Here is a 21,150-nt window from a genome sequence, read left to right as displayed (position 1 = left end):
CTCAAAAGCAGGAAATTTGAACCAACACTCCTTCTTAGAAACACGGCAGGTAACTTCCCCCTCCCCACCCACTTCTGATTTTCTAAGAAGAAAAATCCCCCACTTTTCATTTAATCAACTTACATTTTTTGACCAATAGTAGAGTTTTCCTGAAATAACAAATCCACGTCGATATCAAAGCTGCAGGTAGTGATACACCACGTCATGCCTCCCACCACCTGGCAAAGGAGCAACAGCAGGGTCAGGGCCATTTAAACTGAAGAGGTAAACCCAAATACATCTTCCAGGCTTTATTTATTTTAGAAACTACATCTCAGTGATCTCACCATCCTCAGTATCCTCTCTGCTCTAACACAGACTCAGATAACATAACCATACCAACTACATACAATACTATACACAATACATGTGTACAAGAAGACAGAAACCAACCCAGCAGTTATTGACAATCTAAATTCCTCTCTTAGCTTTTTATATTAGTTTTGAAACAGCTCTCAGATTGAAAAAAGAAAACCAAATCAACCAACAAATGGATAAAACACAACAGTATGTTAAATGCCATAACCTCTAAAAAGTGACCATATCAAAGTTTTATCAAGGATCATAATTACTGCAGTCTTATATTTACCTTTTATATACATCTTTGCTACTATTATGTCTTGCTTGCAACACAAAGTGCTAGACACAGTATCAGCACAGCAATGGAAATCCCCAGCTCTGCAGAATTCTCTATTTCAGGCCCTATTCTGACATGGGCATATTTAAACTCCTGAGCCATTTCATCAACTTTACACAAATATTTAAAGACAACCTTGCATAAACATGTGCAAGATAACCTAAATGTATGCAAAGGCAAAGAAGAGAAAAGGGGATTAAAATGTGGAATAACTTGCCATCACCACACAGCAAATTAGGAACCTTGGTTTCTAACAAGGTTTCTGACATATTCCCCCTCTCATATCCCCTCTTTGATAACCTACATCTCCCTTTTGCATCAGCATGTGATCACTTTCAGTAGCACGGCTCATTTTGGTGAGGTTGGGCCCTGTCATGAAATGGTAACTTTGCAATTGTATTTAAGTAACTATAAGTGATTTCTACACATAAATGCAACAATGTTACAACCTACAGCAGTCTCTTTGAAACGACTCTGTGAGCATAGACTCCTGAGCAGCAAGTGTTAGCAATACCAAGGAGTTTGAATAAAATAAAATTGCATTGCAAAGTGAGGCTGTGCTATGATCAAAGAGACAGCAGAAAACAGAAGAATCCATTTCAAGGTTGCTGTAGTTCTGTGTTTTCAAACCTTGGTTGAGGAATTTCTCACAGAGTCAGCATTAAAACAATTCAGAAATCTCTCTTCAACCTGAACTTTGCTCACTGTTAGCATCACACTCTTCCTGTCTAGGACAATGAAAGGTTAACAAATATGACATTCTAAAGATATGTAAAAACAGCCCCAAAATAATCTCACCAGGCTAACTGTTCCATTCTTACACAGACACTTCCTCATTTCTCATCAGTGTTGTTTCAAAAATCACCATGTTATCTCCAAGTATCCAAAGACTCCAAGTATCCAAAGACTGGCTATTCTAACTGCTGTTGGGAGAGAGAGGAAATTTCCCTGTACACAACTCTGGCACGGGCCATAGCACCCAAAAAAAGCACACAGCAGTTAGTTTGCATCCAATTGTCTCCTCTAAAAGAGGCCTTGCTGCACAAAACTGTCTTTCAAGACCAAGGAGGTCCTGTCTGCCTAAAACTAGGTCATTTGCAGAATTATTCACACAGGGAAACTTCACAGGTTGCAACTGTCATATAAAGTCACCCAGAATTGCTAAGCAAACCAGCAAAACATATAAGGCACTCATGCTTAAAAGAGGGGTTTAAAATATCGTCATGGCCTCACCTTGTCAAAGGGTGATAACCCCTTGATTCTTGCTCGAAAATACCCAGCAGCCACCAACAGTTCCAAGATTTCAGTCAACTTGATGTTTTGTTCCTCATCTTCTCTTGTTTCAACCTGACAAACAAACAACAAAACACTAATTCAGTTTTTCTCATTCATTTGAAGAATGAGCATTTTCCAAGCCTTGGCACAGACCACATATCAGGGGAAACCTGCCTTCCATTAGCAACTTGGTTGTTAATTCGAAAGACGTTAAAAAAACAGGGAACACATTTGTACACGGACTTAACATCACATATTTTCACCCAGTTAAATACTTTAATCTGCTTTTGCTGTTCAAACTCCTGGTCCACTGCTTGCCTCTAGCTACTAAGATTGTCCTACTGCCATAAACCAGTTAATCTATTCTCCATTTCACACATTTCTCTCAATTTCAGGGTTCATAAACTCACACACCTCAATTTAACCTCTATCCCAGCCGAAACCAGGACACGCTCCTCTAATCCTTCTACAGAAACAGGAGGAGACGCTCACACGGATTTCCACTTTTTGGGCAAGGCAATTTCAAGGCACGGCAGTGACAGAAGTGAACTGTGCCGGGCAGCCCGGCCAGCCCCAGCGCTCCGAAGCCTCACCAGGGCTTTTGTCCCCACCTTGCAGGATGAATCCCCACAGCTGCGGGCATTTCCCGGAGGCACGGAGCTCCCAGCACGCCGGCCCTAGGCCGGAGAGCCGGTCACAGGGCTCCACACCTGCACTCCCTTCCCACCTCCATCCCTCCGGGCGCCCTGCGGTCTCCGCTCGCTCCCACGGGAACGCGGCGAGCCGGGCTCGCAGCGGGGGCACGGGCAGGCGATGCTGCACCGAAGGAAGGTGACCCGCACAGCGCTGCCGGCAGCCCCGCAGGCCTCCCCGCGCCCGGCCCGCGCCCGGCACCGACCCCGCGCTGCCCGCCCGGGCCGGGGACCGGGGCAAGGAGCAGGCGGGGATCCCGCTGCGGCGGGGCCGGAGGAACAGCGGCCGCGCCTCGGCAGCGCCCGGGGCACGGGGGGCTGGGAGAGACGCGGCTCCGGTACCTCCTGCGGGGCCTGGCGCTCCTGTCCCCGCGGGACCCCCATCGCCCTCCGCCGCCGGCCGCGCCGCTGTCACGTCCGCTCCCCGCCGCCGCAGCGCCCCGGCGAAGGGGTGTTCCCGGCCGGCGGCTGCCGGGTTCCCCCGCCCCCGCTCAATGGTTCGCCCGCACCCTCCTTGCGTACAAGCGCATCCGGGCCGTGCCATTCGCGGCCGAGGGGTGCCGGGGAATGAGGGCGGCGGCTCATGTGACTGACTGGCTGCGCGGAGCTCAACGGCCGCGGCCCCGCCCGCGGGCTGCGCCCTTGGGGGCGCCCCCGGGTGCCCCCGTGCCCGCGGCCCTCAGAGCGCGGCTCCTTCCCGCGCGCCCCGGCGCTTCCGCTGCGCTGCTCTGCGCCCGCCGCTGTTTTCTCCTTTTTTCCCTTTTGCAAGGGGTCCTGAGGCCTCCCGCCAGCATGGAGGACAAGTTACTGAGTGTTCGGACTGCGAGGCGCCTCACTGCCGCTCATGCCGCACTGGGCGCTGACACTTCTCATTGCCAGCCGTGTTTCCTTTGGTGACCTAAGAGCTGAAGTGGGGTTTAATTCTGTTTGTTCTCCTTTGCACACAGGTCACAGAAGCACTGAACCCATTAGGTTGGAAAATACCTCTGAGATCAGCAGGTCCAACATCGGACACCACCATGTAAACTGGACCTTGGCATCAAGGGCCATTTCCAGACTTCCAGGGACGGTGGCTCCACACTTCCCTAAGCAGTTCATTGCAATATCTAATCACACTTTCTGTGAATAAATTCTTGCTAATACCCAAGCTAATTTTTGCTAATACCCTCCCTGTCACAGCCTAAGATCACTTGCTCCCATCCAGTGGCTGGTCTCCCAGGAGCAGAGCCCGGCCCTGCCTGGCTGCACCTCCTGCAGGGAGCTGTGGAGGGACAAGGTCACCCCTGAGCCTCCCCCAGGCCAAACGCCCCCACTCCCTCAGCTGCTGCTCCTCAGGTTTGTGCTCCAGTCCCACAGCAAGAAACCCCCCTTATTATTATTAATAATAACAATAATAGCAGCAAGAAACCTGTGCTGGCTCTGGCTCATGGCACATCATGGGGCCATGTCTGAGCATCCCCCGGTGGGAGGGTGGATGTGCCTCCCACCCAGCTTTGGCAGCACCAAAACACCATTTTCATAGGCAGACACTGCAGGGGGATGGCTGTGCTGGGGTCTGGATGCCTTGCCCAGGCTGGTTGCCAACACATGTTGGATTTGTGAATAAAATCACACCAATGCACAGGGATTTGGTGGGCTGGACAGCTGGATAGCAAACCAGGGCAGCATTTCATGGGTAGCATTCTTGTTGGTGATGGCTTAGAAAATACCTGGCAGGGGTGTCTTTTCAAGTCTGTCACAGGTGTTCTGTTTCCAGACTCTTCACCACACACTGAATATTAAAAAAAAAATAACCTTGCACTGGCTGGAAGCATCTCAATAAGGTGAAGGAATAGGAGCGCAGCATTCCCATCCTTTGGAGGGCAGCAGAGCATGCATGAGCCAGTCCATTCTGACTGCTGCCCTGACAGAGCAATAATAATAATAATAATAATAATAATAATAGCAGCAAAAATAGGCCAGACCAGCTCAAGCCATGTACTGGTGTAAGCACAGGCCACATCTTAATTAGAGCTGCAGAACACTGTTCCACAGCCCAGAGGTTAATGTGATCACCACAGCAAAATGGGCTTTCTGTGTTTTGTCTGCCTTCTCCTCACAGAGAACTGCATGGCTCTAATTTGACTGCCATGGAGAGGGAGACTGAAGCCCTCAAAGAGCAGGGACAAAGAAAAGGGTTGAAACAGGAGAGTGTTAGGAAGGGATGCAGACGACCTTCAGACACAGCAGCAAGTTCAGAAATTCTTAAAAATGATAAATAAAAAGCCAAAGGTAGTATAAAATAGGGACTTAAGTAGTAAATGACGATATTAAGTATCAGACAAGGGAGGGAACTAACCTACTCTGGGAAACGGAACTGTTTCTCTGGCTTTTTAAAGCACAGTAAGGCAAAGGAGGGAGACAGGGCTAATTAACTCCTATGAAGTTTAAAACTCATGCAGCTGGCCTCTAAAATCACAAAGCTGGCTTGAAATGATGTAGTTACAGAAATTTAATGGGTTCCTCTAAATTGCTCTATGTCTATGAGACCACAAGAACTGGAAACTTTTTACTCCTTTATAGGCTGGAATTTTCCTTCATCTGGTATGTAGGAAAGAAAAGAGTAAAGCATAAAAATAGAAAAATCTATGATCATTACAAGTCATCTTGGATCACTTGAACCTCAATAAAATACTTTGCAAAAGCATTGCTTCCCAATACCTAATTGTGATGCAAATTCACTCAGTTACCCAGACAGAGCTGCTGTCCCCTATGACATTTGGATAATCAATCTTCTAAATACCAATTAGTTTTAAAAGGAGTCCCAAGAGGGGTGCCATCAAAAAAAGAAAAACCTCCTTTCCTTCAGATTTTTTGATTTTGTGCTTGCAAATCTCGAGCTGTTTCAATTTAGGCTTAGTTTTCCCTACTTTATTTTGGTCTGTGAACGGAAGTGAGCTCTGGTTCTTGGTGCAGCTGCTCTCAGCAATCCTGTCTTGATTTTTCCATTTCATTGATCTTGATCCCACAAAGCTGGGCTAAAAAGCTTCCTCATTTTTTATATAGCCATGTGATTCATTTTGCTGCTCAGCCCAGACTTGTGACAACATTAAACTCAGTCACCACTGCAAATGTAGCAGTGGTAGATCTCACTGTATCTTTTAGCACGTTTGTTTCTTCTTGTAATAAAAATAAAAGCATGAAATGGAGTCCTAACAGCAACAGCAAGGGCTCCACTGTTTGTAGAGCAGACACAGTTAGATAAACAAAGTAACCTAAGTAACTTTCCAGTGTTCTCTATTCTGAGAAGGCCTAAAAGAGATTTATTTCCATTTTGCATGATAGATAGTGTGTGTATCACTTCCTGTGCAATGGTCCTTTGTACAGCATCTTCTTGTTAGGGTGCAATGTTTTTTAAGGATATTATAAAACAAAGTGGACAGATCACGGAGTAAATGGAAAGGATCTCAGTGTTTGCATCAGGCCATGGACCTCAGTACTGCTATGTGTGCATTTTCCCAGTTGGATTCCTACTTCCAGGAGAAGCTGAAGTCTCTTGTAGGGAACTAAGCTCAAACCTTCCAAACACTATCAGATTTTGCATTGTTTTAAGCGGGCTCTTTTTTCAACCCATTTTGTTGCCTGGCAGCCCCAGCACAGACATCACTTCCATCCTGTTCCCTAATAATATGATTCCTGTGATAAAGGTTTTCATCCAGGTTTCTGGAATCAGCAGTACTGTTGGCTACACCACAAGTATCTTCCTCTGCATGCATTTACTCTTTTAATTTGTTGCCTTGGTTGTATCCCATCTCCTCACAGTTACTCAGTTCCCCTTCATCTCTTTCCTGAGATGTAGTAGGCATAGAGAACCATTCAGTGGGCAATTGCAAATTCCCAATTATCGTCAGTGAAAGTGAGACTGTGCACTGTGAAATGAAAAAGTCACAGACCTGTTATAGTGGCCACTGTGTTAGGGGCTGCAGCAGACCATTGCATCCCATCAGACCAGCTGATATTCTTTGCAAGGTATTGTGCCCTTTCAGCACTCACATATAACAGGAAATCGTGGTGTTTTAAACATGCTCACTGTTGTACCCATGAGTGACATTTAGAAGGTCCAATCCAGCCAAGGTCCTGCTTAGTCCCTCCCCTGAACAATTCCTATTTTCAGCACTTAATAGTTTATAACACAGGCAGACAAGAGAACATATTTTTCTTGAAAATTATGTTAGTGTCATTTTTTAATACTGTTTTGTAAGATGGGCAATATGAACACAAACATTTTTAGCTCACTTACTTGGAAGAGGAAAGACTTTGTGGCCTGTGGAATTTGTAGAGGAGAAGGTAATCTGATAGTGGAAATATTGAGATTCTAGTAAGAAGAAAAATCACAGCTCCCTCAATGTCTACATGACAGAAGTTGACAGAATTGGTGGCCCATCATCTCTACAATTTCATCTGTGCCAGATTAGAAGTCTCCTGGAGAGGAATGAGAATATTATAATGAAGAATGTGATGAATATAAAGTTTTTACCAGACTTCTCTTTCTGCAGTGTCATGATTTTGATCTCATGACTCAAAGACTGTAGTCACAATATGCAAGTAGCCAATCATTTTGGGTATTTCAATTTTTGAGAGCCTGGGTTTTCAGAGCTACTGTGCTCTCTTTGAAAACCAGGCTGCTGAGGAGTTTCTCAGTTTCTATGTGGGTGCACACTGCAAAGTCCAGGCAAGGACAGGCACAGCACCCCGTGACACAGGGCAGTCACCCACAGAGAGGTTTGTTTGGGACAGTGCCTTTGCACATCTTTTCTGAGTCTCAGGTCATCTGTAGCTGTTGTGCTCAAAATAAATTAATCTCCAGGAGAATGAAGTGGGTCTTTCTAACTCACATATCATCCATGGAACAACTAATTAAATCTGATTCACTGAGCCTCGACCTGAGAAGGAACAAACAAAATGAGAACCTCTGCACTATAAGTGCATCACAGACTCCTTGGTTTGGGCCAGGATATTAAATTTCAGATCACAGCTCTGTGAAGAAATGTTTTCCTTCCTTTTTATATTGAGACCAAGCAAATCTGATATGGAATTGTTGGAAAACGAAATGCCCAGGAGCTTATAATATATTTGTGAAAGGTAAAACTTCTCCAAACAGAATCACTAGTAAGACTTACTTGAAGTTCAAAGAATAAGAGACTTCAGGTTGTTGGATTACTGATTAGCAAATCCTTACAAAGGGGCAGAGAGATGTATATTTTCACTGTGGCATTCTTAGGCAAAATATATGGATTTAGACTTTACCTTCTACATGCCATAATAGTATGACACATCCTTTACTTAAAATAGTTGTAAGAATGAACAGTTAATTTCCCAATGGAGTGAGAGAGTCTGAAACAGTAACAGACTTCTCACAGGTACACCTCACTCCCAAGAGAATGATGATCTAAGATGGAGGAGTTCTTTTAGCTTTGCTTCCATGTTGATTTTTTTGAAAGAGAATTGAAAAGGCAGACAAGTGGTAAGAGAAGAAAGATAAAACATCAGTGACGTAGAGACAAAAAAGACAGAACTGTAGAGATTCAAGGTGAGCTTTGGAAGTGTAACCTTGGAGAGAGCTAAGCAAAAAGGAAAATAGCCTGCAGGGGAAAAATGGCTGTGTACCATCTGGATAGACATCCAGTTTAATGTCAGTAATTTGTACATGTGTGCATTTTGAAATGAAACAGTCCCACCAAGCAATGTTTATTAGGAATTTTAACCTGACTGCAACTTAACCCTAAGTGAAAAGCAAACTTTGCTGCTGTTCACTACCACTCCCTCCATCTTCAGACTGCTTCTAAGCAGGGGATTCTGGCGTAACCCAAAACTGCCACACATCTTTTTAAGAATGAAATCTTGCTTTCACTCGGGCAGACACTTTGACAAATGGTGGGAGAGCACCCTCTGGTGACAGCAGGCACAGCGCTGTGCTCTGCAGCCTGCAGGAAATGCATCCCGCAGCACGGGCGCTGCTCTGGAACGCCGCCTGCATGGGGTTTATTTAGCAGGTTTTAGTTCATTATTCGGTTATGCATAAGGAGTACAAGTCCTGAAAATAAATCAGGGGTGACAGTGACCTTACTTCTGTCTCTTAAATCACCCGGTTCTTGTAATTTGAATCAAACATTTTCTGAATTGTTCCGAGACATTTTTTAGGAGGCTTTGGAGCAGGTTTTATGGGAACCATGAAATGCAGTCCCAAGTTTTATTGCACTGGACAGTTCAAGGCTTTTCAGAGTGTGATCCAAGTGTTTTCTTACAGTGTTCAAGAAACTTGGCTAAGCTGTCTTTTGAAAGATTTTCTTTTTCCACAGAAGCAATTATTAAGAAAAATGAATTACCTTTTGCTGCTCTAGCTATTCAGAAGTAAGGGGAAAGGATGGATCTTAACCTAATAATTATTTGCAAATCATAGCTCATTTCAGCACAAATAGAAGCTAAATATGCTAACAAATAAAATACATGATTTTTCTGGATGGATTCTTCAATTCAATGCTGATGGCACCTATTTCATTAAAATTCAAGGGCAAGCTAATGTGAGCTTCATCAGGAGTTAATAAAAACTGTTAGTGTTTATAATAACTTTAGGAAACACTTTCTGGAATTTTAGTCTGCAAAGAACTGATTTTCTAAGGCTGGGGTTTGTGCAGACTGATTCTCTCACACTTAAGCTGTGCAAAGCCCCTAAACATCAGAGAATCTTGCCAAAAATTAGGTAAAGGTAAAAAATGTTGAAAACATGGACGTTCTTAATTGTAATTCAGTATGTAATTAATGAAAAAATGGTCATGTAATTATCAAATTATTTTATAATTTATCATATTAATCTGGTCCCCATAATATTGATTTAATATTTTATTTAGTAAGATAATACAGCATTACATCTCCAAAGTGTAAAGATAGTCCTCAGAATGTCACCTAGCATAAAACTTGATAACATGTCTGAATAAGTCAGCACAGAGTATCTCATGATTACCATGAAAGAAAAGTGATATGTTGTGCTTCTTCCCAACAACTCACAACAGTGGGTGGAAAAATTGAAGAAAATTTTGTTTCTTAATTAAAACACAGACTTTCACCTAATCTCTTGATTCTGGGAGCTAGGCTATAAACAAACATCGAATATTGCAAGGCTCATAATAAAAATAAGAATTGTCAATGCCTTATTATGCAACTTTACATCCTTTATGCAGGGCCACTCAGGAGAAAGATTTACCTCTAAGATTGTCAGCATTTTTCTTATCAGCCACCTCAAAAGCAGCAGCATGGCTGACTCCAGTGACTGTGTTGGGTTTTTTTACAGTTCAAGGCTAATGAAGTCTTTTGTTGTAGAATTCTCCTAGCAATTCCTCCACTGTCTCCAGTTGTTCATATCCTTGTGATTTTGAAAGGCTGGAAGTAATACATTTGGAGTTACACTGCTTATCTCCAAGGCATGCCCTCTTATCAGGAACTATGCCTTCTAGAGATGAGGTGGAAAAGGATGCTTTGTAACTTCCATGACTTTTGAAATTAGGAGGAAAGTTCCTGCAGGTACACACACACCTGGGGCACACCGGGACACAGCACCATGTGCTGCCCAGCACAGTTTGTCTGGCATGGCTGTAGAAGACACAGCTTTAACAGCCACAAGGCAAGTGTTACAAACTCCTGCAAGCTCTGCTGCCCACTGCTGCTGCCTGCTTTCTTGGGATCCATGTTAATTTTACTCACTATAAGAAATAGACATGCAGCTACATCCTGGTTCCTAAATCTGTCTCTGTAAGGGAATATAACCTTTTCCAGCTTCCCATCTCTTGGCCTTGCTCTGACAACTTACCATAGTCCGGGCTGTGATGTCCTGCAGTTGCAGAGATGTGTTGCTTCTCTTACTCAGACTTTTGTAAACTAAAAAGCCATGCCAAACTCTTCATTTCCTACAGATGGACTCAGCAGAAATGATTTCCTTCCACTCTGGGAAGCCTGGGGTGGGTGGGAAGCTGAGCAGTGAGCACAGAGCAGTGCCGTAACTGGAGCCATGGGGAGCAGAAATTACTGAATCCAGGAGCTGCTTCTAGGGAGGAGATGAAGTTGCTCCCATTAATTCAGGGACTATCATTGCCACCAAAGGAATAATTAACCTTTTACCTTGCCTACTGTTATACTGAGCTTAAAGCCATTTCTCTGTCTTCATCTCTTCTGCTGAAACTATCTCCCAGTTCCCTTTTTATTGCAGATTTAAAGAAAAATCTGACAGTGCATTTTCTTTTTTGTCAGTCTTTGCTTCCCTAACTGGCTGTCATCTAGTCAATCCATTGACTATACTCTTCCCTTTGTATAGCCAAAAAAAATCCTGCAATTTTTTGATTTAGAAAGTAAGATGAATTGAGTGCATATGCTCTATCAGAACATCACATCAGGATTCTCCTGCCTTTATTTCTGGAAGTGTGTATGAAGTGAAGCAGCATGTTTCACAGTGGCTCAGAGAAAGCTGCTCTGTGACAGAACAGCCAAGCCTGCTTTCAGGAAGACAAAGAGAACTGGGAGCTCCAAAGTGAGAAGGACAGCAGTGGCTCTTGTGCCATGCAGTAAGTCAGAACTACCAAGTACCAGTCATTTTCCATGAACTTGCCAACACACAGAATTTCAAATGTTGAGCCAGTTCTGAAGAGATTTAGCTCATGAATTCTGCCTCCACATATGCTGGGTGGTTGTGCAGAAAAGTGGATGTTCTCAGCAAAACCATTGGTTTCATAGGAGAAACTGAGGAAACAAAAAATGCATGGGAAAGGGTTAGATTCAGAACAAGTATTTAAAATATTTTATGGAGGAATAAAGAATAAAGAAAAAAAAGAGCAACATCTCTGGTCTTAGACCATGATAAACTCTAGCCCAACTTTTCTGCAAAATGTTTTATATAACCCTTTCATTTTCAGAGTCATTTGTTCCACGTCTCATACTGAGGTTTTTCAGGAGATCTGGACATGAGTTTGATTGTCACTGCATTCTGCCCACAAGAACACACTCCTGTGCTAACAAGTTACCAAGTGCTGGACAAGGTTTTTTCACATGCATCTTGTTGCCCTGAGGGAAAAAAAAAAAAAAAAAAAAAAAAAAAAAAAGAGCAACATCTCTGGTCTTAGACCATGATAAACTCTAGCCCAACTTTTCTGCAAAATGTTTTATATAACCCTTTCATTTTCAGAGTCATTTGTTCCACGTCTCATACTGAGGTTTTTCAGGAGATCTGGACATGAGTTTGACTGTCACTGCATTCTGCCCACCAGAACAACTCCTGTGCTAACAAGTTACCAAGCGCTGGACAAGGTTTTTTCACATGCATCTTGTTGCCCTGAGGGATGTTGTTCTACTAAGGAACTGGCACGTTGGTGTTCCATTCTGATGCTTCTTCACTGAACTCCATATCAAATTCATCCCATTTATAAGGCAGAATAAAATTTTCTAACTGCCTGGTCTGCACTTAACACAGTATCTGAAAATTGAGCTACATTTTTTCAGTTCATAACTTAGCTTTGATAGTGACAGATATTCCGAGATCAGGACTGAAATGCAATTTTATTGTTTGGCCTTAAGAGGACATAGACTATATCTTGCTTTTTCTACATCTGTACTCATCATCAGGTCTTTTAGTAATTACAAAAAAAATCAGAAAAGCAAAGACATTGAAAGCATTGCCATGAGGAAATATTTATTACCAGAGTAGTAAGCTGCCTATTCTTGACATTGCAGAGTAAAAATATACTGTTTGTAATAAATGTGTATAACTGTAATATCATTTACCTTTCAAGGCCTTTAGGTTAACTATCTGAACAACATTTATGTTAATTTTCAAATATCACTTTGTTTTCCACTGTAATTTTGCTAGCAGTCTCAGCCAAAGCCTGCTGTGGTCAAAGGAAAGTTTTGTTGTTTTGTATTGAATCAGGCCAAAGAACTAAGTCATTGAGTCAAAGCTGGAAACACATACATAGGAAGCAATAGAAAATGTCATGATTTTACAGACTTCCTGTCTCTAACTGCACCCATCAGTAGCAGAATATATTCCACTTTTGACATCTTTTTCCATAAGCGAACTATTTTTTCAGTTCATAGCCTAAATATATATCTATATATTTCTGGGGATTTTTTGAGTAGATGCTGTTCAGTTGGTTGTCTTTATTTTTTTTTTCCCTGGATGCAACCCATTATCCACACTGTGTTATTTGTTAGATGCAGTGGAAATGCCAGGAAAAAGTAACTAGACTGGAAGGAACTTCCTGACCTGCAGAATGACAGGAGCTGATGATCCAGCTGCTCTGGCGCTGTCTGCCTGATAAACTGATGGTGCTTCCAGTGCACAAAATGACAGTTGGCATAATTACTGATTACTTTTCAAGCCCTTATTCTATGTACTCTTATGCTGGGTGGAAAAGATGGGATTTTCCAGAATCTGTTTGAAGGAACACAGGGCAATAGTGGTGTCAAAAAGAACATGAGCAAAAGTGGGAGGGAGATACAGAAGGAAACCGTGCCCAAAGAATGGTGGCATGACTTAGCTTGGTGCTGCTGGAGCATTCACAAGGTGTGACAGGGATAAAACACTCACTGGGATGAAGTAAGAATGCACAGGACACAAACCTTATGAACAACAATTTCCTTCCTGTCCTTTACAACACAGCAAAATTGTGTAAGAGTTGGAAGTGCTTTGGCAAGCCATACCTGAGCACATCACAGCTATTTCCCGGGCCTGCAGGCCAGGTTCTCTTCCTTAACAGCAGATGGCAGTGAAGTTAAACAAATGAGTGGAAATAAATCGAGAAAAGATGTTGCTGCAGATAGCTTACAGCAGATGGCAGTGAAGTTAAACAAATGAGTGGAAATAAAATAAAAGATGTTGCTGCAGATAGCTCAGAGAGCTTTGGGCATATTCAGACAGTGCAAGGTTGATTTCCAATGCAGAGATCTCCTGTAGCACATTCAGGAGGCAGAAAATATTAATTCATCCATAGCTGTTTGTAGTCCAAGTCATGTTTATTTTGTTTGTGATGTCTTTGGTGACAGTAGAACAGAGAGAATCTGTTATAATTTCTTTCTTACATCCCTCTTTCATACATTTAAAATCTATGCATAGCTGAACATATGAGGATGAAGCTCAGTTTCAAGTGAGTAAATTTTTACTCTTTCTTATGTCTTTTGCTTCCTTTGAGGCAATGAAGCATGGGTTGCTTTTAAAAGTTTTATATTGCCAATTATTTTTTGCTGCTAAAAAACTGTGAAAGGGTTATTAAGGCCACAAGAACAGAGATGGAGAGTAAACTTTGTTTACCGTCTTGCCTTATCCTTTATTTATTCATCAGTCTCATTCCTGGTGGCAGGATGGGAGAAAGGGCTCTTTGTTGTTTGTTTTCCAATTTCCATCAGGAAAATTTCCATGATGGAAAATGATGGAACTGTCAGTGCAGATATTTGATTGCAGCTTCTAAGTTCCTTGCCTAAAGTGAAAAAGGGATGAAAAGATATTAGAGATATCTAGATAATGTCATTAATAGCTTAGTTCCATGGCAGTGTCATGAAAAAAAAGGTGCTTTGTGTGGTCTGTGATTTCCAGTCAGGTGCTAGACCATCAAATAGAGCCTCTGCTTCCCTTATTTACTGCTCAGTGCTCAGTCCAGCTGAGGAAACCCAGGAGGACTCTCCCTCCCTCCCATACCAAGGTAATCACTCAATCCTGTAGGATCATGCATAGCACTGAGGAGTGCCTTGAATATGTACCTCAGAGGCCCAGAACTTCATTTCAAAACCCCTTCAAGACAAAGCAAGCTCTGGGTGAAGCCTTGGCCGTTCTCAGGGCTGACCTGAGTGTCACTACTGGGACAGAAGGAGGAGAGGAACCAGAGGAACCTTTCTTGCCCTGCTCTTTTGGATCACTAATGCTCTGCAACACAAGACTTGGACTCTGCAGTCCTGCTCTTAGAGAGGTGCCAGGCCAGTGGGACTGCTCAGAGAAGAGAGGGCTGCTCCCAGGAGTTTGATGGCTTGATGCCTTATTGTGGCATCCATATTATATGTTCTCTTTTCAAGCTCATATTCACACATCCAATAGTCTCAATATGCTTTTAATCTTCCTGTTGTATTAAAACTTCTAGTTAAAAAATTCACATGACACCCCAGCAGACATATTTATAACAAGCAAGGGCACAGGCCTCAATCACTTGTGAAGAAGCAGCCCTTCAAAATCTGTCAGTCAATCCATGCACAAAATACACAGAGCATCAATTTCTTTTTAGGTTATTCACTGTGACTTCTGTATTTGCCAATAAATCTCAAATACAGGTCAAAGAATATGTAGTTCAAGTAAATCTATAAATGTAGCAGAAAAGCTTCACTAACTACCTCAGATTGCCAAAGCTGAGGTCATTTCCTTGTTGTGAAAAATACCGAGTCCATAAATTATTTTTATCACCTCTGGGGCAATGCAAACAGTTTCCCACAGATCCTGAAAGTATGATATGGTTTTTATTTGATATGAGAACACCACTTTTACACAGCTCTTAAAATGCAAGGTCCAAGATTCTGCTTGTGCTTTAAGGCCCCAATTCAGCAACATATTAAACCAGATGCTTCAGGTCCTGACATTAAACACGTGCCAAAGTTCTTTGTTGCATAGTCACAAATTGCTGAATGGAAGCCTAAAGACTAAATTTTTTCCTGTGAAATTCTGGATTTACCTTCTGTTTTCCTTCAAGGAAAACAAGGCATTTATTCAAATATAATATACATAAACATTCAAAAACATTCAAAAATGCTTGTCTTTCAGAGCTCACTGGCTGAGCCATAGCTCTGGAAGTAAACCTTGGACAAAAATTGATGTAGCATTTTTTACAACAGTTTAACTGGTGTTTACTTAAGATTTAGTTAATGTTTATTTCCACAAAGGAAATAAGAATACTTTGAACATGTGAAGACATGAGTGTGAATGGTGAATGTCCTACAGAGAACTTTGGAGAAAACACCACTGAATTAACTTACAGTACATTTGTTAAACATGAGCAGCTCTAATAATGACATTTCATTTAACAATGCCCTTTGTCTTTTCAGTTCATCAGTTACCTATTTCAGTAATGAACTGCAGTCATACCATTCTGATTTTCTCCTAATGTAAAGGCTGAGATCACTTCACTTGCAGTGAAGCGTGATGCTATTATTCTGTTTGTGGCTTAGGAAAAAAGCTATAGAATATATCACAATTGCAATTGGCTAACAAATATTAAAGTCTGTGATCAGAAAGGATACCAATAACTTTGTTTAGCTATTAATGGAAACAAGTAAAATTTTTTAAAAATAGACAGAAATGGTTGAAAAATGCTCAGAATATCTATTTCATGAGCAGAGGAGCAAGTATTCATCTGGGGAAAAAAATGAACCGCGCATTAAACGTTATTTTAATTTTTTATCAAGAACCCATGCATAGAACTTAACATCAACATTTTCAGATAGGATGGATATTCTCAGTTGCAAAAATAAAATGGAGTTGCCTGCCTATGTAAGAAGGATTTTCTAAAGAACTAGAAGAAGTCAGATTAAGTGGATAATATCCCACTTTGCACTATGTAAACACAAGAGAGATAAAAAATATCATAGGTCTACTTGATATGATCCATAAGTCTTACAAGGGGTAATGGAGCTTGCTTTTACTCATTTGCCTATCTCATTTTTTGGCTTTCTTAGATTTCAAAAGCTTTTTCATTGCCTTTCTAGCTGCAAGAGAGATATTTTACCCAGGCTGCTGTTTTCACTTTTCTATTCATCGTGATCCATTCAAAATATTTTCAGAGCTCACCAAAAACATTTAATTAGCAGCCAGTGGTGTCCAGCATTTCATAATCTTTTCCCAACTGAACCAAATCTGCACAATTTACAATAGATCTTTGGAAAACTGCTTTTTACTGTGTGCTGCATCTATAGATCTCTCTCAATTACCCACAGTAAATTTAGGCATTGTACAAGAGCAAATTTTACAGTCCATGAAGAGATGAAGTGAAATCTAGATGAAATTCATTGTGACAGATTCTCAGTTAGTGCCCTGATGTGTCTGTATTACAGAAGATAGACATTCTATTAGCATGGAAGCTCCCATAATGGACTGTGAATCATTTCAGGTAATAGAGATGCCAACTGGAATGACTGAAAAGCACTATTGAATTCCATTAGAGCTCTTTGTTTTTAAATCAGTCATTTCTTTGTGAATATCCAACTATATACTTCTTGACCTTAGCTGAGAGTAATAATTGTGAACTAATATTACAAAACATTAATCTGAGTTACTGTTCAATTAATGTTTCTGCTTGAGGGTTATTTTCATGCTGCAAATGTGAAGGAGACTGTGGCTTGTATTACAAATATGTATTTGGACTTGAGCTAGTGCAGAATGCAATTTTCACTTATATTTCTCTCTCCACTGTATTCAGTCTCATCTCATTAGCTGTAAAAAGACTCAGGTATTGGCTTTTCTTTTTCCATGTCATCCTACTGGAATAAAATAACTATAATCAACAAATCTATAAAGATAAACATTTTTATAAGAGATGCCACAAATAGTCTTCTTTCATTTCGGTGCTTGGTTAATTATCAGCAAAATAACTAACACCATGTCCTCTTACCCAAACAGCCCCACCTTATCTATCAATCATGTATGATTTATCAGACTTGATAATTGCTTGGATAATTAACGCAGAATTTAGGTTTATTCAGTCTGCTGAAACCTCAGAAATGCCTGCATAATTGCCATTTGTGTAGTAGATGAAGTTATGAATAATTCTTTTTCACATAAATATGAAGGCTGGATTGCAGGCAGCACAATTTCCTCACCCATAGCTATTAATGCAGATATTATGTCACACAAGGGCTATGGTATTGTCACATGTTAACTATATGTACATAGTTCAAGTAATTAAAATGAAAATAAAGGGAAAATCTTTGCCTTTGTTTGTAGGCACTGCGTGTTTCTCTCGTGAAGAAGTACAGAAGGAGAATGAAGGAAAATTAGTCTGCTCGGTACAGAAGCAACCAGATTTGAGTCCCTGTAATATTCACACATAAATCCTTTGGGAAGCCTTTAAAGAGAGTAGGTTCTGTATCTTCTGTCTACGATCATCTATTTTCACATCAGAATGAGCAACATTATCCTTACATACCAGAGTTTCTGTGTCTAGAGCTTGAAAATGAGCCTCTCCTTACTGCTGTAATGACAGGTGTAAGATTAACTTTGTTAGGTGTCTAGCCACTCATGCAAACTAAATTAAATTAATGGAACAAATTTCTCTCATAATTAAGATAAAAATTCATGTCAGCTGTAACCTTGCTGTACACTAATTATATACAAATGATTTATCATCTGCTTCGCCCAGAATATTAATCCTCAACTCATTGATAACTGCAGCCAGTGTTAAGAGATGAGAGTTGATTAACTATGACAGATTGGGCAACCACAGTACCAAGTGCCTGAACAACCAGTGAAACCAATAATATTCAAATAGCACTTCTTATTTAAAAATGCATTCCCATGGAAACAGATGCATGTTTAATGAGGGATACGGAGATTATTTCAATAATGACTGATATTGGAAGAGTGGGCAGAACTAATCAATAATAATTAAGTCCTTAGCCTGGATAAGATATGGTTTTATAAAGCAGGTTATGTACACATTAGTGAGGTACTAGTTCAGGCCATGTTACCTATAATGTCTTCATGTATTGCTGTTGGTTATTTATTTTCCTACTGCAGCAGATATTGCAGAGTTTACAGAAGTTAAAAAGTCCACAGTCTAGTCTTGGGTCCAACAGATCAAATGAAAAGAAGAAACTGATGCCATCAACTGTCCTTTGAGAGTCAACTCCTGCAGTAATTCTGCTTTGGGAAGTTTCTTTATAAAAATGTCATTCTTCAAAAAACCCCAAACAACACTTGAAGCTTCACCTGTTCAGAAGGACACTCATTCATCTCTTGGAATAAGATATTGTATTTTTACTTAAAATTTAAATTATGACAATTAACTTGTAAACCTTAAAAAAGCTGTTATTTTTTAAATAGGTGATACGCATTTGGGGAAGATTCTTAGTTAATAATGTATCCTTTGATAAATAGAAAGAATAACAAAATTGCAGACATCTCAGATATTCAAGTTAGGTCTTGGGCCTTTTTAGTACTAATTCTGTCTCCCCAGGACAGCTTTTTTAAACTAATTGCTCATTGAGGCTCCAAGAATCCCTGTCAGAATGAAGAAAAAACCCAGTCTTGTTCTTGAACACTAATAAGGCACAACCAGCCAGCTGGATGGACTAAGTACTATTGCTGTAAATTAATTACTTCCATGAAAAACTGGTGTGTCTGAAGACAAGTTATGTATGAGAAGGAAACTTAAATACTAACATAAAACTGAAGACAATTGCAAAATCAGCACAGGGCATGAACCTGTCATTCCCAGTGGCCAGGTGAATGAGAAACAAGCCCAGGGATGGAGGGCGTGCTCTGCAGGGAATGTAGTGATGGCACAGAGCTGGGAACATGTCCCCAGAGCACTGCAGCCACAGCTCAGGCATTGCTGCTCACCAGACTGCTTCCATTCCAACACAGAGGCAAAATCCAAGAGATTGGCTCCTGTCCTGTGGCTGCTCAGGGCCTGGGTTCATGAGAGCCAAGCTTTCTCTGTCTGCTCATCCTTACTATGGGAACAGCAATTCCTTTGGAACTGGAGTGGCCTATTTCACATAGGCTACACCAGGATTATGTCTCAAATGAGAGTCTGAGCCCTTTCTTCTGCTCCCACATTCCTTAACACCCACTGAGCCTCTGACTGGACACAGGTATTCCTGCACAGGTAGCTCCAAAGCTTGGCTTGGATAACAACTTGAGCTCCTGCTGGGGCCTGTGAGCCAGCTAACACCAGCCCACGGCAGGGACAGGCTGGACACAGCAGATGGTGTGGTGCTGCAGGTTTGGCTGTGCTTTGTGGTGACCTTGTGGGCTGGTACTGAGCACACAAAACTCTAGAAGCACCCAGCATTGCTCCCAGCCCAGCTTCAGCTGCCAGGAGAGCCAAAACACCAGAGCCCAGCCATCCCAGCACCAGAACTCTCAACATGTGGATATAGACTCAGCCTCTCAAAGAGTACTTGAATCACCAGCCCAGGAAGAAAATATCCTCTTTCATTATAATGGTCCTTTCCAGCCTCCTGTCCCATGAGGGACTTTCTTTTTTTTTTTTTTTCCTTTTTTTTTTTACACTTGTCTTATATGCTTCAAAAGAAATTAAAGTTCCACTTAAATGAAAAAGAAAATGTGAACTTTATGGGAAATAAAATTTCAAACATTTCTTTCTCTACATTTCTAGCTATTTCAGGGCTAATTGCCTTTGAATTTGTAAATGCAGATAATGAGAAGAATCCTATGTATATGGAATTGAAAAGAATATATGCAGAGCGAGTCAAGTACTTGATAACCAATTTAACTTGGAGTTGGATATCAACTTTAACTAAGCAAAAAGGCCTTAAGTTTTTTTCATCATCTTATCCCTAGGGGATACATATCTGCTGTGAACCTAATCAGCTACAGAACACCACAGATCCTCTAATGAACATTCCTATGCTGGAATAGAGATGGATCATCAGCACTGCAGGTCCAGTGGGGCGACCAGACACTGCCCCACACACTTCTACAAAGATTCACTCGATGCAAAAGTTTGCATGTAAACTGCTTTTCTGGTCTTGGGGATCACCACCCAGAAGGAAACCACCAGTAGAAATGCTTTACAATGAAAGCATAGAAGAAATTCCTCATGTAAAATTACTTTTTTGAGCAATTGTAGTGACATGCAAACCATTACCTATCAATGCTAATGGCATCTAGTGAGATGCTGAGCTAGACTTTGTCCACACCAAAGCCATGGCAGAAAAGGCTGTGCTGCAGCTCCCAGAATCACCCTCTGCAGCAAAGCAAGCAGCAGCTCCCATCCATACAAGGGTCCCATCCTACCCTGTGCTCCTACTGCAAGTCCTACTGCTCTGCTGGTTGCAGTAAACAGCGACCTGTCTTTCCAGAGCATACAACACTTAATGGAGCCACTTCAGGGGAAGTGCCAGTGTGGAAGTCAGCGGCACTCTTTGCTTAGGAAAAGTAAACTAGAAAGACAGCCCTAATTAGAGAGAAGTCATGTGGTCATTTAGCACTTCTTTTCTAGCAGAAGCACAGCACAGACATTTGCTAGTGAGAGTGTCTAAATGCAGCCTTCCAGGAATGGCTAAAATGGTTCTACATTGACGAGTGCTACCTTGGCTAATTGCTGGAGGTAGGAACTAGAAACCCCTGGTACCCTCATTGCCAGTTAGAGCTGCAGCTGATAGACCTGAGCTCTGCTCATGCTGACACAAACAATAGCACACCACCCTCAGTGGGGCTCCTCCAGTTTAACAGGCACAAGGAGAATCTGATGCAAAAAATGGAGTGTC

General features: G+C 41.6%; 1 protein-coding gene across 3 annotated transcripts in view; it reads right to left on the bottom strand.

The window, feature by feature from the left end:
• Positions 1–3,185, bottom strand: part of CCDC93 (coiled-coil domain containing 93) — a 31,759-nt gene extending 28,574 nt beyond the window's left edge. Inside the window, exons 1-3 of one of the 3 annotated variants that reach the window (XR_005629991.1) lie at positions 2,986–3,027; positions 1,910–2,023; positions 124–218 (exon numbers count right to left, since the gene is read on the bottom strand). Coding sequence is in view for 2 of the 3 variants with exons in the window: in XM_039730375.1 (XP_039586309.1) it covers positions 124–218; positions 1,910–2,023; positions 2,986–3,027 (251 nt within the window). In the remaining variant the exon portion in view is untranslated. Of the gene's footprint in view, positions 1–123; positions 219–1,909; positions 2,024–2,365; positions 2,865–2,985 lie in introns of those variants that run through there. The other 2 variants (XM_039730375.1, XM_039730502.1) reach the window with 2 other exon arrangements.
• Between the last annotated feature and the right edge of the window lie 17,965 nt (positions 3,186–21,150).

The sequence above is a fragment of the Passer montanus genome, unplaced genomic scaffold (genome assembly GCF_014805655.1).
Source record: "Passer montanus isolate IOZ18808 unplaced genomic scaffold, ASM1480565v1 scaffold1, whole genome shotgun sequence".
In the NCBI taxonomy this organism is placed as follows: domain Eukaryota; kingdom Metazoa; phylum Chordata; class Aves; order Passeriformes; family Passeridae; genus Passer; species Passer montanus.
Note: the sequence above shows the minus strand (reverse complement) of the source record. Positions and strands in the feature narration are given on the sequence as shown.